The following is a 16,010-nucleotide window of genomic DNA, read 5'->3' as shown; positions in this document are numbered from 1 at the left end:
CCATTTGCTGCTGCTGTGTCAACTGAGGCTTAGGAACTAAAGCCCAGAGCTCCCGGTCAGGTTGTTAGCAAGCACATGACCGAAGACTGGGGTTATCAGAGTTGGACAGCGAAGGTTTCTGAGTCAGACTGTAAAGGGGAGTAAATTGAAAGAACAAAATCAGTTCTGTTCCTGGATATGCATTGAAGACCTTTAGAACGATCAAGACAAAGATAGTCCAAAGATGACAAGAATTAGTCCGTGGAATGTGAAACACCAGAACTCTTGCTTCAGAGAGGCCGGTAAAACCCCATTTAAAATCCAGGTTTTGCCATCTCAAGGCAGGGTAGGGGAGGAGGAGGAGGAGGAGGAGCGGGGCTTTGCCTCTTGTCTCCCTTGAGAGCCACTTCCTTCCAGGTGTGGGGAGGTGGGTGGGCAGCGCCTTTTCAGAGCTCATTTCTCCCTCAGCTTCGTGTGTGCACAGACGCACGTGAGGTTCTTCAGCTAAGATGTTCTGAGCGTTGGCTCTGCTGGCGTCTCATTTGGCTTGATGTTTTCCGAAGACTTGTATTCCATAGTCTGCGTTTGGCTAACTAACTTCACTCGGGACAGCTGCGTGACTTGGTCAGCAGTGAGCATGGCCTCTGGCTCCCCTCCATTCCAGCTGTGCCACTGCACCCAGCTCCTTCCCCTCTGTCTCAGCCGTCTGTTCAGTGAGATGAAGCGCACAGCAGTACCTGCCTCACTGAGCAGTTTCCAGGTTTGGTTAGTCCACGCAGTGCAGTAAGAACGGGGCTGGATGCAGAGTGCGCGCTTGGTAAGTTCACGGTGGTTACTGCTTGACCCAGTGTGAGAAGTGAAAAATACAGTCATCTGTCTTCTCTTGAGGCCATGTCCAAAATCCATGTTTAGTAGTTTAAAATCCATGTTTAGTTCACAGGAACTATCCCCTGCTGAAGCATCTCCTGGTAAACTAAACCACAGACACATGAAGGGGTTGCGTGTTTGTGGTTTAGTTTAACAGGCAGCTGAGAGATGGGTAGTGAGCCGTCCAGTCACTCCCTGTAACCAGGAGTTGTGAGTTAGCTCCCCCATCTCCCTCAGCTAATACGAGATTTAGAACTCATTTACCCCAAGTGACCTGTCTGGGTGATCTTTTCCTGTGGCCCCGCTGCAGGTCTCTGAACGAAGCTGACTGCCTGGAGGGAAACTGTAAAACATGAAAATCACTTTGAGGTGACCAGCAAGTCCAGTGGCTCCTCACCCCCCAGGGCGGACCTGAGGCTGAGGAACTGCGGCTTCAGGTACTAAACCATCGCTTCCCCTGCCCGCCCCCTCGCCCCGCTAACTCACAGCAGCTTCCACGGTGGTTCTTCTCTCAGAAAGTGGGGCTGCTCCCAGGCCCTGAGACTTCGGATGTGCCACCTCGTGCAGTTGTCCAGCAGCTAGACTCCAGCTGGCCCCAAAGGGAGGGTGGGCCAGCGGCGGCACTCACGTCCAACTGCAGCCCGGGGTCACTGAGGCTCCGAGGGCAGGGCTCTGCCCTCGTTCCTGGCCTGCTTCCCTTAATGTCAGGAATAACATAACAGCAGTGGCAGCCGCCCAGCCGTGCCTTTCACGTGATTGAATGATTATAAAGTGCTTCTCAAAGTATAAATCAGCATAGCCAGAACATTTTTGCAAATGAAGAGTAATGAGGGAAAGGATTTATTCTACTGGATATTGGAATGTATAACCAGGCCAAATTAGTAAAGAGAGTATTTTTATGATTTAGGGGTGAGAAAGGCTTCTTTTTTTAAAAAAAAAAAGATTTTATTTATTTATTTATTTATTTATTCTAGAGAAATGGGAAGGGAGGGAGAGAGGGAGAGAAACATCAATGTACCAGAGATACACTGATTCACCAAAGATACATCGATTCATTGCCTATTGCACAACCCAGGCGTGTGCCCTGACCAGGAATTGAACCCCCAACCTTCTGGTTCACAGGCTGGTGGTCGATCCACTGAGCCACACCAGCCAGGGTGAGAAAAGGCTTTTTAAAATGTCACTTTTATTATCATATACAAATCCCATAAGCACAGTTAAAAGGCAAAAAGGAAGAAAAAGTGTTTACAACACGTATGACAAACAAAGAATACATTTCCAGTACACAAATTTGTTCACTCAGCACCTGTTTATTGAGTCCTTCCTGTGTGCTAGGGAGTGTTCCGGGTGCCAAGGGTGCGAGCAATAAACCGGAGTCCCAGCTCTCCTCCTGCTGTAGTCTAATGATGAAGAGGAAATAAAGAAGCAGATGACCGCAGACCGAATTTCCATAAGGGCTGTGGAAAAAATTAGGCAGGGTAGGGGTGGTTAGGGAGCTGTCAGGAGGTTATGTTATATGGACATTCAAGGAAGCTTCATTGATTAAGTGATATTTGAGCAGAAATATTATACAGGAAAAAAAACTGAGAAGTAGCTGAATTTGGGGTTTTTTAAAAATGTTGGATTAATAGGATTCGTGACAGATTGGATGCAGGGTGTGAAAGAAGGAAAGGCGTGAAGAGTGACTTGGAGGTTCAGGGCCTGAGCAGCCAGAGGGACTGAAATACTGACACGGGCACGGCTAAGGCCGGGCTTGGGGAGCCAAGGGGTTTGGCTCTGGGTGTTTCAGTTTGGGGTCTCTGTTGTAAATTCAAGTGGAGGTGTCAGGGAGATGGTTTAACGAGCCTGGAACTCAGGAAGATGTAAATTTGGGAGTTGTCATATCAATAGCATAGGTACTACCGACAGATCTTCCAGGGAATGGGTGCAGACAGGGAGGAACATCCATGCGACCTTCACTCAGATACGAGGGAGGAGAGGGGGAACTGGCTAGAGAGACCGAAAACGGTGCCACTGAAGGAAAATCAGGGGAAGGTGGCATCTCTGAAACAAGAGACAATGAGGGGGACAGAGATCAGATCTGCTAGATGTTGCTGTTGGGCCTGATCGGGAGGGAATGAATGGAAAGCCAGCCATCGGATTTAGCCATGAGGAAGTCACTGGGGACAGGAGAGGCTGTCTTATTGGAACAAGGTGGACAAAAGCCTGACTGGAGTTGGTTTATGGAGAGTAAGAGGAAAGGGACTGGAAACAGATCCGGGGCAATGGCTGGAGAGGAATGGAGCCCAAAGTTTTTTCCCCCTCCAACAGAGAGTTGTTACAACGTGTTGTGATCCTCATGAGAATGGTTCAGTAGATGGGAAAGTGGACGGTACAGGTTGGGGTCTGGGAGAGACTTCTGGAGTGATGGTGTCCGTTCTCCAGTCACGGGAGGGGATGAAGCCAGCACACGTGCAGTGTGGGGGTCCTGACCAGCAGTGTCTAGGTAGGCTGGTAGTGATGGTCACTGGCCTCCTTTCTCAGTAAAGTAGAAAGCAAAGGTATTAACTGCGGCTGAGGATCTGGAAGATGCTGGGGGGTTGAGGGGAAAGAAGACAGCACGAAGTCCCATGAGCAGAGTGGGAGAGTGAATGGAGCAGGGGGCGGGGACTGCTGGGCAGCACTGGGGCTTGAGGTGAGCGGGGGCAGATGGAAAGTGAGAGCGATGAGTTCGCTGTGCATTTTTCTCCCACCCTGTTCAGGTGCCCAGGTGGACATGAGCTAGGAGGCCCGTAGGTACTGAAGACAGAAAAATGGGATGTGGGAAGACAGACAGAGAAATGCCTATGCCATGGGAACACCATCTGTAGTGATTGAAAATACAAGTAAAAACAATGAGGTTAGTTTGTGCCTCCAACGTGCATGACAGGAGCTTTTGTTGGGGATACAAACGACTGGAGCTTTTCTGTGGCACAGTGTTTCGGGAGGCACCGACACATGCAGTGCGTGTCCCCTTTCGCTCTGTGAGTCCTACTCTTAGAAATTTATACAAAGAGATAACAGTTAAATGTATGAAGATACATGCACGAAGATGCTCCCTCCAGCAGGTGACTGGGAAAGTGAAAATGTGGTGCATGCCTAACCAGGAGCACCTGGTTCTCTAGTCCATGGGCATGATAGTGACCTTGAAAGCAAGAGCTCACACTATGTACCACTTCACAGATGAGGAAACTTGGGCCCCGAGAGAAGGAGTGACCGCCCCAGTCACGTCGTGCGGCGCTCGGACCCCCAGCTGCGGGCCGCTCACGGACCTCTTCCACTTGGTTTGGAGCTGGCGTTCCTTGTAAGGTACTTGTTAGCCTCCTTTTGGGGCCTGCTCACCTTGTGATTTTAAAATGTAAATTCTCAAAATGTCTTGCAAATTTACTTATAACGTCTTTGTTCCATTATGCAAGGTATTCCTTGCAGGGGATGCTGGGTATGAAAGGACAGCTGGGGAAGAAAGGACAGACTTTGTCTGGGCCACTGACAAAAAGGGACAGTATTTTCCTGACTCCTGGGTCAGACCTTGTGCACAGGGCAGGGGAAAAGTAGGTTTACATTTGTATGTGAAACAGAGTTTATTCTTACATTGTTATTTATAAAGTATTGTATTGTTTTCATAGGAACAACTGTAAAAATACTCTTGCCCCACCCTGTGTAGTCTGAGAAAAGTGTAGTTTCTGCTTTCCTGGGACTTTTACAAAATTTGTAACAAAAATACAAAGATAACAAGAAAATCACATTTATTTCGTTGACCTGACTGTCAGAGAACACCCGGCACACATGGCCCCTCAGAGAGAAGCACTGGGCTGCAGCTTGGGCTCTGATTTAGTTCTTCCGTGCCCTAGCCTGGCTTCTGTGGGCTTTTCATCAGAAAAACAAAGAGGCGAGCCTAGATTACCATACCAGCTCCTAAAGCACGCGCCATGCTCTTCCCTTCCTTCCAAGTCCCTGTTCCAGTAGCTGGGTGAGAGGTGTGTTTGTGCTATAAGTAAGCACCATGTCCCTTCCCAGAGCCACCCTGGCCGTCCACCGCTTTAGAAGAGCGCATAGAAATAAACACCACTCTGTGCCTCCTTGTACCAATTCCAGACCTCCAATGGCGGACCAGAGAATGGACATTTCTTCAACAATCAGTGATTTCATGTCCCCAGGCGCCAGCGACCTTCTCTCCAGCCCCCTCGGCACCGGTGCCGTGGATTGCACCCGCAAACGGAAAGGCAGCTGCACCGACTACCAGTAAGGCCATTAGGCTCGTCCCCCTCTGGCTAAACTTGGTGTCAGTCAGTTCTCGGGCGCGGAATGTCCACGGGCCAGCTACTGTTGGTCCCGGGAGAAGGGCCCTCTCCGCAAAAAGGGATGGGGATGAAAGCTGCCACTGCAGGTGGCCACACCGCTGGTTCTCCTCTGCCTCTCCCCTGAAAGCGCGTAGTGGGGGCCTCCAGCGCTGCTGAGGCATTTACTGCACCTTTCTGTCCTCAAATTGTTTCGTATCAAGGCAAGAAGACTCTTAAAGCTGAGTTTTGCCTTTTACCCCTTCCTTTATCTTCCTTTGCTCCTATGAGCAAGATGACTAAAATCCATGGATGCAACCCCATGGTTTCAGAGGGGGTTTCAGAGGGGTCTGCCTGCAGGCCACGCCCTGGGGAGGATGCTTAATGAACGTTCGCAGAATGAGTTAGGTAGGGCCGTCTTTGACGGAGGCCCAGAACACTGATATTGTCCTTAAACAGTATTGAAATTAGTATGTACCTGTGATATTAAATAGTATTTTTGTTTTTTTTTAGACTTGATGACTTTTCTTTTGAGTAAGTAAACTTTCACACTTACGGCCAATTCTTCAATACTGGTACAGACACCTAGGGAGCAAGGCAGCGGTGTAGACCGTCCAGAGGCACATTTTGTTTTGTTGAGGCTTCTGTGTGGAATCTCACCCAATGCCCACTTAAGAGGTTTGCCTTTGTTTAATGAGGGAAAATCTCCGAGGAAGTGTCCCCCCCCTACAGCAGATGTCCTTTCTCCTGAAGTTCGCAGGTCGAACTTGGGGAGCACAGTGGCTGGAGGTCAGGGGCTCACTGGGAAGTGCTATGATTAATGTGTAAGTTATCCCAGATGACTCAGAGAGCAAACGCCCAGGGGACGGAGAGTGGGTGTGAGGCCCGGAAGGGTGTTCTCTTGTAGCAGCAACTTCCCAACAGAGAGACCGGCAGATGTTTTCTCTGGACCATCGATGTGTTCTCTGTGGTTTCCAGCCTTGTCACCACCCAAGACCCCCAGGTTTCCCTCAGGGACCCGAGTCTGCAAATCTCCTGCAGTTCATGGAGACCCTATTGATTGAGCAACTGTAGCCCATTTCTATATACTTTTGATGTACTAGAGTCATATCTAAAGTCAGGCAGAGCTTCTCTTCGCCTAGGGGATCACTCTGGCCTCAGTGAAGCAGACAGGAGTCTGGACAAAAGGGGAGGGAAAGCTCTCCTTTGCCCGTGTGGCCTGTGTGATTTTCTCTGGACTTGAGGACTAGCTCGAGAAACTCTCTGCCTAGAAGGACATCCAGGACGCCTAGTGGGAACCACTGTTCCAGAATGCCCATGGTGTGACTCGGCACTCCTGAGAAAGTTGGTTTGGGCCTTGAAATCACATTGTATGAAGGGCGCAATTCCTCCTTTTTCATGGGATAAAGGAGAAAGGGGAGAGGCCCAGGTAGTAGTCAGTACCTGCCTGATAAATTTAGGAGCTGAAGAAGACTGTGACCTTGGGTGGGGGCATTTAGAACCCCTTCCTCAGAGAATATCAGTCTGTTTTCTGCTGAAGCACATGATGCCACGAAACTTGGATTGCTAGAGTCTGATGAAGGGAGGCAGGTTTGCGCTGTGACCCCAGCACCCTGTGCAGCCAGACAGTTCCACACACCTCTGCCCCAGGCCTCCCCCTGCCCCAGCCCTCAGGGTTCCCCACCTAGTTGAGACCAGACCGGTGGGCAGCAGTGCCTTTGAAACACACCTTAGGACTCCGCTCAGTGCTTCTTTGTCGGTACTTTGATTCCCCTCCTCACTTCAGTCTACACACAATCGAATACGTGTGTCTGCACAGACATCCAATGCTTGGTGTGCTTTGCAAATGAATGAACTCCATTTATCCAGAATGGTGAGGGAGCGAGGTGTTATGGTTATTTGGATACTCTGGTTAACTAAGAGTTTCCATAAGTGTTATGGTTTCCCAATTTTCACACATTCAAAAATATGGTAAGATATGTTAACATGGAAACTCTGTTCAGACTATGTATAAATTTCACTTAATCATCTGGAAAACCAGTTTAAGTTTTATAGTAGTTTCAAGTTGTTTTTCTGTATTTGTTTGACTATTATATATATCCATACTCAATACTGTGCTATTTGAGCTTTCTAACTGCTTGATTTCTGGATAAATGAGAGCCTTGCATATTATGATTAGAAGGCATTTTTTATGTCTTTGATAGTCATGTTCTTTTGTTTTGTTTTGTATTTTTTCAGGGAAAGCATGGACACAGACAAAGATGACCCTCATGGAAGGTACCACGAATCTAGTTGTTTGGACTTCAGTGTCCTTATAGCCATTTCCTTGCATAATTGCACATTCTGTTACTGGGCGCACATCCCACCCGTATCCTGGGTGGGGGTTAAGCAGGGAGGCTCTGAGCCTGTGGGCCCAAGATCGTCTCCCTCCTCCCCCGGTTTGGCTAACAACCAATACCATGTGTTTGTAGAGAGATGGCAGGGAAACAGGGAAATTAATTAAATAGAGAAGAAAGCAAAGATGTATAACTTTGCCATTAGTTATACTCTCCAGGTGATTGTGTTTTCATCTTTTGATTTTTTATTTCCAGGTTAGAATACACAGAACACCAAGGGAGGATCAAAAATGCAAGGTAAGGCGGGGCCCTCGTTCTGTGTGTGAACTGATGGGGTCCTGGGGTCTCCGAGTGCAGCCAGGGGGCTCTGTGGGTCTGGGCCTATCCAGCAGTTCTTCAGACACTGCCACATCCGTAGTGAATAAAGAAGGGGGCAGTGTGCTGTGGCTTGGTGTGGCCTTCCACCCCTCGCTCTCTCCAGGCTGTGCTGGCCTACGCTCTTTGTTGTCTAAGCATGTGTCATTAGAAGAGGATTCTGGAGGGAGCAGAAAATCAGTCACGGCTAAGGATGCCCCGGTCTGTGTATTTCGTCCTGACTCTAGGGCCCCCAGAGGAGACCTGGCTCAGTGATCCAGCTCCTGGGCTGCACCGCGCCCTGCAGGGGCCCTCACTGCTCTGAGAATTGCAGCTGAGGGCCGACAGAGGGAATGCCCTGCTCCATTGAGTAGATTCTCTAATTTGACCCTTCCTTCCTCAACCTCACTTGCCAATCCCTTTCCACTGGGTCCTCAGCCCTCCTGCTGTGGGGCTGGGTCAGGACACAGAACGAAGGCCTGCAGGCTCTGGCTGACCCGAGGCTTTAGCTTTCCTCTGGCAGACCTGCCTTGGCAGAGGCTCTCAGGGTTCTGTTGCTATGGCAGCGGCAGCAAACTGCATTTCCACCACGGATGCACCTCTTTAGGGGCACAGTCACAAATGGCAGGTGCAAACCAGTCAGGGAGGGTGTATGCTGGTGGGACCGGCAGGCTGCGTCAGTGGGCAGCAGCTCCGGGGAGGCAGGAACGGGACGGTCTCTGGAGGAAGTTCCGGGGGCAGATGTTGCACCTGCTGTGTCCGTGTGGGGTCCTGTCTGATCCAAGGATGGCAGCGGTGGCTACCTGGCGACTTAGTCGGTGTGCCTCCAGCAGGCCACACAGCAGGCTCCTCGCAAAGCTCAGAGACAGCTCGCGGAGGACCACGGGACTGTTCTGGATGTTTTGCTCTGTAAAAGCTCCACCTCCCTCTTTTTGTCTCCTGCCCCCACCTTAAAATCTAACTTTACAGAGACTGAGAGGAAAAGAAATGACAAGTTAATAATACAGTTCACTCTGAAAAGACAGTTTTTATAACATTTCTCCTTAATTTTAAGGCTGAGGTAAACATTTAAAAAAAGTTTAAAAAGTAACTAATACTGACCTGGCAGGTATGCCACTTTTTGGGTGACTTTAGTAGAAAAGTCTAGTTTAAAATAATCTACAAATTCTAGATTTGCCTCTTCAGATGACTATTGAGAACAGGTATAACTTATTTTTGCCATTGTTTCCTTGGTGCTGAGTTACATTTTACGGAATTTATTTTTCATATTGTTGTTCAGGGAAGCTCACAGTCAAATTGAAAAAAGGCGTCGGGACAAAATGAACAGTTTTATTGATGAATTGGCTTCCTTGGTACCAACGTGCAACGCGATGTCCCGGAAACTAGACAAACTCACTGTGCTCCGGATGGCCGTTCAGCACATGAAAACACTACGAGGTGAGATCCCGGGTTTTACCATCTTTTGTGTCCTTGCTCACTAATGTGTCACCCTTGCCTAGAATGTTACTAAATCCCTAAGGGTAGTGTTTATGATTTGCAAATGCGTGGCCTTGAGTAATATGCCTATAATTTTCTGCACTAGAGACAACGCCAAATAAAGTGATTATTGAGTTTATGTGAGTGTTAAGACACAGTTTTGCAGCGCTGCACCCCCAGAGGGTCCAGGCTGTGTGCGTGTGTGTCTGCATGTGCGTGTAATCAGTCCACGCACTCACCAGAGAGGAAGCCGCTGATGTGCCGTCTTTCCGCTGTGTGGGCTCAGTCCCCACCCTTGCCTTGATGAACATCAGAAATGCAGGCACACTGAGTGACCAGAAAGTCAGTGTCAGTGCCTAAGAGGATGACCCGTCCTGGTTCCTTTGAAAGGCAGTCCCTGGCCCGCAGTCCTTGCCGTGTCCTTATGGTCAGGAACGAACACTGCCAGACTCCTCTTCCTGGAATTTCCCCAAGCTGGCGAGGCCCTGTGTGAGGGAGGCAGTGTTTGTCTTCTGAGTGTGGCGAGGTTGAGAAAACCGAGGCGGAGATGTGGAAGTGACTTATCCAAACCACAAGAGAAGTCTGAAACATATCAGGCATTTTAGTGATTGCTGTTCCTGGAATTTTCCATAGCTCGTCCTGAACTATTTGAGGAAATTGGAAAGTGGGTGCTCAGTCAGATCTCTGAGCTGTGTGGTAAGAGAATTGCATCTTTTTATTTCCACAAAGCCACCAGAAGTAAGAAGTAGCTTGTTTTGTCTGACTTTTGATCACTACTCAAAAATATAATGGTTGCATCCTGTGCTTGGAGAAGGCATTTAAAAATTCATGTTAGCTAAAACGGTAAGGCTGAATTACTATAAAACAATTTCCATTAAACTGGAAGGAAACGAGTGGCAAGTCCTGCATTATCGTGAGCAGACCCATCGTCGTCGCCTTGCTAGTTGCTCTGAAAGTCACAGATGCGTTCTGCTTGCCCCCTTCCCCGTGGCACTGTGCACTGTTACGAGCCCGTTTCATTCTATTTCTCCACTCTTCTAACCATTCTGCAGATTCCAAGTCATCTACTGCTGGCATTTTCCTCTAATAAGTTAGTGCGCTTCTGAACCATGCCGGGTTGACAGCATTTAAAGAGAGGTCTTGCTCCATTTCAGTCCCAGGAGCTAGAATTGCATTTTCTGAAGCAATGTGTTTCTCTGGGTTGCCAGGCTCATTTAACTCACCACCGATGAAGGGGAACTCAGGCTAAATGCCTTCTGCAGTGCGTTCACTCAGGGCCCGGCAGGCTGGGTGATTGCCCAGGGACGTGTAGAGTGGTGATTTCAGGGACTGCTAGCCTCTCAGGTTTGCTTCTAGAGCGGCCCTCTGTCTTCGAAGCATCTTTGTAACTTCCTCCTGTGTGCTCCTGGTGTCTCCCATAGTGACAAAGGCAGGCCTGTGAAGTCTCCTGTGGGCAACAGTGTTCCCTTTTCTGTGGAATTCCCTCGGGCATTATAGGATTCTGTTCAGAACCGGGTCTTACCTTGTCCTAGTTAAGGAAAAAGAAGGCAGAGTGCCAGTCCCCGGCGGTGGGGACTAGGCTGGAGGGGGTGAGGCAGTGGAGTGGGCCGAGACATCACCCAAATATAAAGGGAGCCAACTCTTTTTCTTCTTCCCCCCAAGGTGCCACCAATCCATACACAGAAGCAAACTACAAACCAACTTTTCTGTCAGACGATGAATTGAAACACCTCATTCTCAGGGTATGTTGCAGTTATGGGATTGTTTTACACAACATTTATTTTTCCAAATGTCAGAGTTCAGTACCAGCATGTGGGAATTTGATGTCTCAACGGTGAACTTTTCTTAGGCCTGCTTCCTCTTTACCTTATTGTGTGGACAGACCTCACATTCCTTCCCGACACCTTCCCCTCCTCTTCTGCCCTTGCTTAGGCGAAAATTAGAGGTCTGTGCCTCTGTGATTTTGAATCAGAAGAGGCAGGGTTTCGTTAGAACAGGCGGCAGTTAGAACCACACTCCTGCAGGGAGGTTTTGGAAAGGGGCTGAAACCGGGAACAATCGACAGTTTCTCTGATTCTCACTTCACCACTAGCACAAAAACGCCCACTGAAATCTTTATACCAAAATCCCTTCAAAATAACAGAACTTCCAGGGACTTCGTGATCCAGCGAGGAAAGTGAATGGAAGAGGTGGCGCTTGCACCTGCTTGGCTGCATCTCTTCGTGCCACTTGCTGGTCTCCGCAGCGAGGCCGCTGAGGCAGCCCCGGGGAGCCCGGCCTCGGGCTGGTTAGGTCTGCACGGGGCTCCAAGGCGCGTCCCGGCAGAGTGAGATCCCACTGAAGGGAAAGAAATGGAATTCAGAAACATGTCCTCTTGCAAGAACTGTAAGAATAAAAACAGAAAAACATAACTGTCCCCCACAGTCCAGGTTGACTCGTTGGCTGAGGCCACTCCAGAGTCTTGGCTCCCTTCTTGGAGCAGACATTCGCAAAGCAGGCGTTAATCCGAGTGGACCTCGGTCTCAGCACCTTCCCGTCCCCACCCGGCTCCCCTCCCCCTCCTACTGGCCTGTCTGCTCACTCCAGTGCTCCCTGCCCTTCCCCTCATGATGTGCTGTATTAACTGGAAAGCTTTCAACTGCAAGGAACAGAAGACATGATGAACAATAGGGTTTTTTTATTTTTCTTTTTTTAATTAGTTTACATTAAGTATTATTTTGTATTAGTTTCAGGTGTATGCATAGAGGTCAGCCAATCATATACTCTACTAAGTGTCCTCCCTGATATTTCCAGTGCCCAGCTGGCACTGTACCATTAACAGCTACTTACAAGATAGTCATGGGGATGTAAAGCACAGCACAGGAAACATCATTGACAATATTGTAACAAATCGGGTTTTGTTTCTCAAGTATGGCTGGTCCTGGGGTCGGCAGTGAGGGTCAGTGCGGTGCCCCAGTGAGGTCAGCAGGAGCCAGGCTCTTGGTCTTCACCCACAACCATGCTGGGCTAGGAGTGCAGCCGCTTCCTCAGTGTAGCGAGACGGCTGTGCCAGGGAAAACAGGGCGGGGTGGCTCTGAGCCAGTGGTCCTTTCCACCAGGAAAGGATGTGCCCACTTCCTGGAAGCCCAGCAATAGATGTCAGCTTGTGGAGAAGACGCGCCTGGTGTCCCCCAGCGTCAGGGCAGGTTGCAGAGCCGAGCTTAGATTTCCCAGCCTCCACAGCAGACACAAGCGAGCAAGAGGGAGACGGAGTTCGGGCCTGGCCCCGGCAGCCATTGCCAATCACACTCTCCAGAGCCACATCTGTTTGCCGGATTTCCCCCTAGAAGTGGCTCTCACAAGCCCAAACAGAACTTCACCTGTGGTCTGCTGGGCACCTCCCTTGCCACAGAAGCCATCTTGGTGCCACCTTTTGGGCAGCCGCAACACGGCCCCTCCCCAGCGCACTCATACATGCTTGTTGGTAGGCTGGGTCTTTGCCAGCTCAGAGAGATGCAGTTCATTTTTTAACTTCTTTTATCTCTGCCAAAACAGACCACCTTGGGTGGTCTCACATTCTGGCTTGTCATTAGCAATCCCTTGAGGCTTCCTGTGACTTGTAGATCTGTAGGCAGACCCTCTGTGTCTTTCAATTTCACTCATTCACTAAGTCAGCAAACAGTTTTGATTACTCACTGTATAAGCAGGACACTATTCTAGGAACATCCCGGCATGTTCCTAGCATGTTCACCGCTCAGCACGCGAGGTGGGGGGGGGGGGCAAGGCTTCCCAGCAAACTGGTGATGACCTGTTGGCTACCACTCTTGGGGCACAGTTATTCGGACCCACCTCTGCCCCCACCTCCCACCCCTCTCCTGACAGATGTCCTTGTTCTCAGAAGTTGTAGCTATAAGCTATGTCTGCTGCGTCTCTAGAGAAACCAGCAGGGCCAGCGTCACGGGCGTGTGACCTGTGCAGTCACACAAGGCCCAGTGCTTGTTTGTAATGCTCTCACCTTGAAAATCACATTTTTTTGTATAAGAGTCCCTGCATTTTCATTTTGTACAGCACCTATAAATTATGTAGCTCGTCCTGATGGCCACACTGGTACTGGTAATTTGATGTTTTTAAGGAAAAAAATGTTTATAAATTGTTTTATATATGTAAATATATAAAGTACCTTTTATAGTGACAAACACTTAATGTAATCACTATAAGTGCAATCACTTATAGTAATTTTAATTCCTTATCATGTGCTCACAGTTAGTAGGCTATAGAACAAGAATTTCAGTGCGATGCCAGCTAAATACTCCATCTCAGACTTACCTCCCCTGCTCTCGTTTCACACGACACCAGTGGTGGTCCGTCCTCCCCAGCGACACTTTTCTTTCTTCTGCGGCACGCCGCAGTGGCTGCGAAGTCTGGCCCAACCCCTCACCAGTTCCAGGTACCCAGTCCCCAGGAATTTGTCTCAACAGCAGGCAGGGGCCGAACAGACTGGCAGCAGGAGCTGTGCTTCCACTTTTCCTCACCAATGCCAATCTGACTAATTGCCTGCCTTACTAAGTGCCGTTAGAAGATCTTTCGTGAACAGTGTGTAGTGTCTGGGTACTCCACTTCCCCGCAGTTTGAGAAGCAGGCAGACCGCCCAGGCTCTGGGTTATTTACAAACACCGTCCTCCCCAAGAATGAGCCAGCCCCTGGCTTTCTGGTTGGTTTTCTGGTGTCCCCACAGTCCTCATGGTGTCCTCGCACCTCACACCTCTGCTCTTCAGTTGCTCTCGCAGCCCCTGCTGCTTGCCCTGATGGCGTCCATCTGCCCAGTGAAGCAGGTCCAAGCACCTGGGCATGCCCTGCCCTGACCGTGCTCACTGGCCTTTGGAGACCCTGGCCGGGTTGGACTGTACTTGGCTCATGACGTCTCTTCAGGCCTGTCTGCACCCAGATGTCAGGATGTCACAGTCACCTTCTTCCCGGGAACCTTTCTTACCTCACCACTTCATCAATGAAAGGCCTCAAAATACTTCTCTTGTGGGATATAAGATTGTCTGCAAGGCAAATGAGGAAGTTATTAATACCCTCGCTCTGACAGAATGAGGCTCCCAGCAGATGGTGCTTGGAAAGTCGCTTCCCCCTCACTGTCATTCCTTGCCCCTGGACCAGCTTCCAGGCCTAACAGGAAGGGATTGCTCCTAGCCCCCGCCTCGCTGGGTGGCCCACCAGCTTCTTTCACTCCTTTTACCCCAGCACAGGTGCATGCGCCATTCCTTGATCTTCTGGCACGTGAATTCATTTCCAAGTTTCTTGAATTAAACTATATCCCAAGGGCCTTTCTGTGAAGAAGAGAATCGAGTTTCTCTGTTTTTCCAAACAGGAGACTGAGTGTAGTGAATAAAGCAAGATAGTGCCCCGCTGTGTATTAGCACTGCAGGAGCCGAGGAAAGAGTGAGTGCCTGACAGACTGGGGGGAGGTTCCCGGTTACCGGGATTCCCCCAGCAGGGGTCGAGTGGTTGTCCATCTGAAAAGCTGGGACTCCATGGCCAGGAATCACGCACATGAAGACAAATGCTAGAGCTTTGGCAGTTACCCGCTCCGTCTCTCTAACAAACACTGCTCTGTCTCTACATCTGTCTTTATTTGGCACTTTAGATTTTCACTTGTATTTAAAGTAGAGTGCCCTGGCTGCGGTGGCTCAGTGGATCGAGCACCGACCGCCTGTGAACCAAAGGGTCGCTGGTTCGATTCCTAGTCAGGGCACGTGCCTGGGTTGCCGATCCGGTCCCCAGTAGGGGGCTTGAGAGAAGGAACCACACATTGATGTTTTTCTCCCTCTTTCTCCCCGCCTTCCCCTCTTTAAAAGTAAATAAATAAAATCTTAAAAAATAAAGGGAAGAGGAAGTAAGAAGAATCTAAGGGGAAGTTTTTGTTTTTCTTTTCTTACCTCACTTAGGAACAAACAGCCTTGCCCTAGGTCAGAGGATAATATTTGAGAGCAGTAGCTTTCAACCCTGTGTACGCTAGAATCAGTTTAGGGCAGAAGTAGCGGGTTAAACAAAACCAGTGAGCCAGCCCTACCCAGATGATCAGCATTAAACAAAACAAAACAATAAAACATTGCTCCAGCCCTGGCTAGTGTGGCTCAGTAGATTGAGAGTGCCAGCCTGGGAACCAAGGGGTCACTGGTTCGATTCCCAGTCAGGACACATGCCTGGGTTTCAAGCCAGGTTCCCAGCAGGGGGAGCACAAGAGGCGTTCTCTCCCTCTCTTTCTCCCTCCCATCCCCTCTGTCTAAAAATAAATAAATAAAATCTTTAAAAATACAAAACAAAACAAAAACCCTGCTCCAAATGCTGAGCACCCCTGTCTTAGCGCTCCCTGAGAATGCAGGTCTTCAGGATGGTGTTGGAGAGGGGATTCTGATCCTGCAGTTTTCTTCTCATCTCAGATTCTAGGATTGTCCATACAGTTGTTCTAATCAGAGCAATAAAATATGACTTCTCTGGACTTCAGTGCTAAGGAAACATCTTAAGCTAAATTCTGCTCTGAAATAAAATGGACGTAATTGGACTTTCCCCTGTAATTATCAGATCATAGATGGAGATGCATAGATCTGCCTTGGACAGAATCTTACTTTTCTTATAAGGCATCTGTTGTAAGTGCCCTATTCTCAGGACGTCCATGAAACCACCGAGAGAGCAGCCCTGTGCTTTGGGTACTTAGACA

The 16,010-nt window shown here is 49.2% G+C and overlaps 1 protein-coding gene across 11 annotated transcripts in view; it reads left to right on the top strand.

Annotated features, from left to right (window-relative positions):
• The window catches only part of BMAL1 (basic helix-loop-helix ARNT like 1), a 104,884-nt gene that overhangs the window by 66,927 nt on the left and 21,947 nt on the right, over nucleotides 1-16,010 (top strand). For 3 of the 11 annotated variants that reach the window (XM_037050032.1, XM_037050029.1, XM_037050031.1), the window contains 9 exons: nucleotides 1,157-1,283; nucleotides 4,048-4,173; nucleotides 4,960-5,106; nucleotides 5,655-5,675; nucleotides 7,380-7,418; nucleotides 7,733-7,774; nucleotides 9,111-9,268; nucleotides 9,941-10,003; nucleotides 10,970-11,049. In XM_037050032.1, the coding sequence (XP_036905927.1) occupies nucleotides 4,967-5,106; nucleotides 5,655-5,675; nucleotides 7,380-7,418; nucleotides 7,733-7,774; nucleotides 9,111-9,268; nucleotides 9,941-10,003; nucleotides 10,970-11,049 (543 nt within the window). In that variant the 5' untranslated portion in view covers nucleotides 1,157-1,283; nucleotides 4,048-4,173; nucleotides 4,960-4,966. Of the gene's footprint in view, nucleotides 1-1,156; nucleotides 1,284-4,047; nucleotides 4,174-4,881; nucleotides 5,107-5,654; nucleotides 5,676-5,736; nucleotides 5,966-7,379; nucleotides 7,419-7,732; nucleotides 7,775-9,110; nucleotides 9,269-9,940; nucleotides 10,004-10,969; nucleotides 11,050-16,010 lie in introns of those variants that run through there. The other 8 variants (XM_037050035.1, XM_037050034.1, XM_037050037.1 and 5 more) reach the window with 6 other exon arrangements.

The sequence above is a fragment of the Sturnira hondurensis genome, unplaced genomic scaffold (genome assembly GCF_014824575.4).
Source record: "Sturnira hondurensis isolate 20B ecotype Veracruz unplaced genomic scaffold, ASM1482457v3 Scaffold0006505, whole genome shotgun sequence".
Lineage (NCBI taxonomy): Eukaryota > Metazoa > Chordata > Mammalia > Chiroptera > Phyllostomidae > Sturnira > Sturnira hondurensis.
This window is presented reverse-complemented; position numbering and strand designations above follow the sequence as displayed.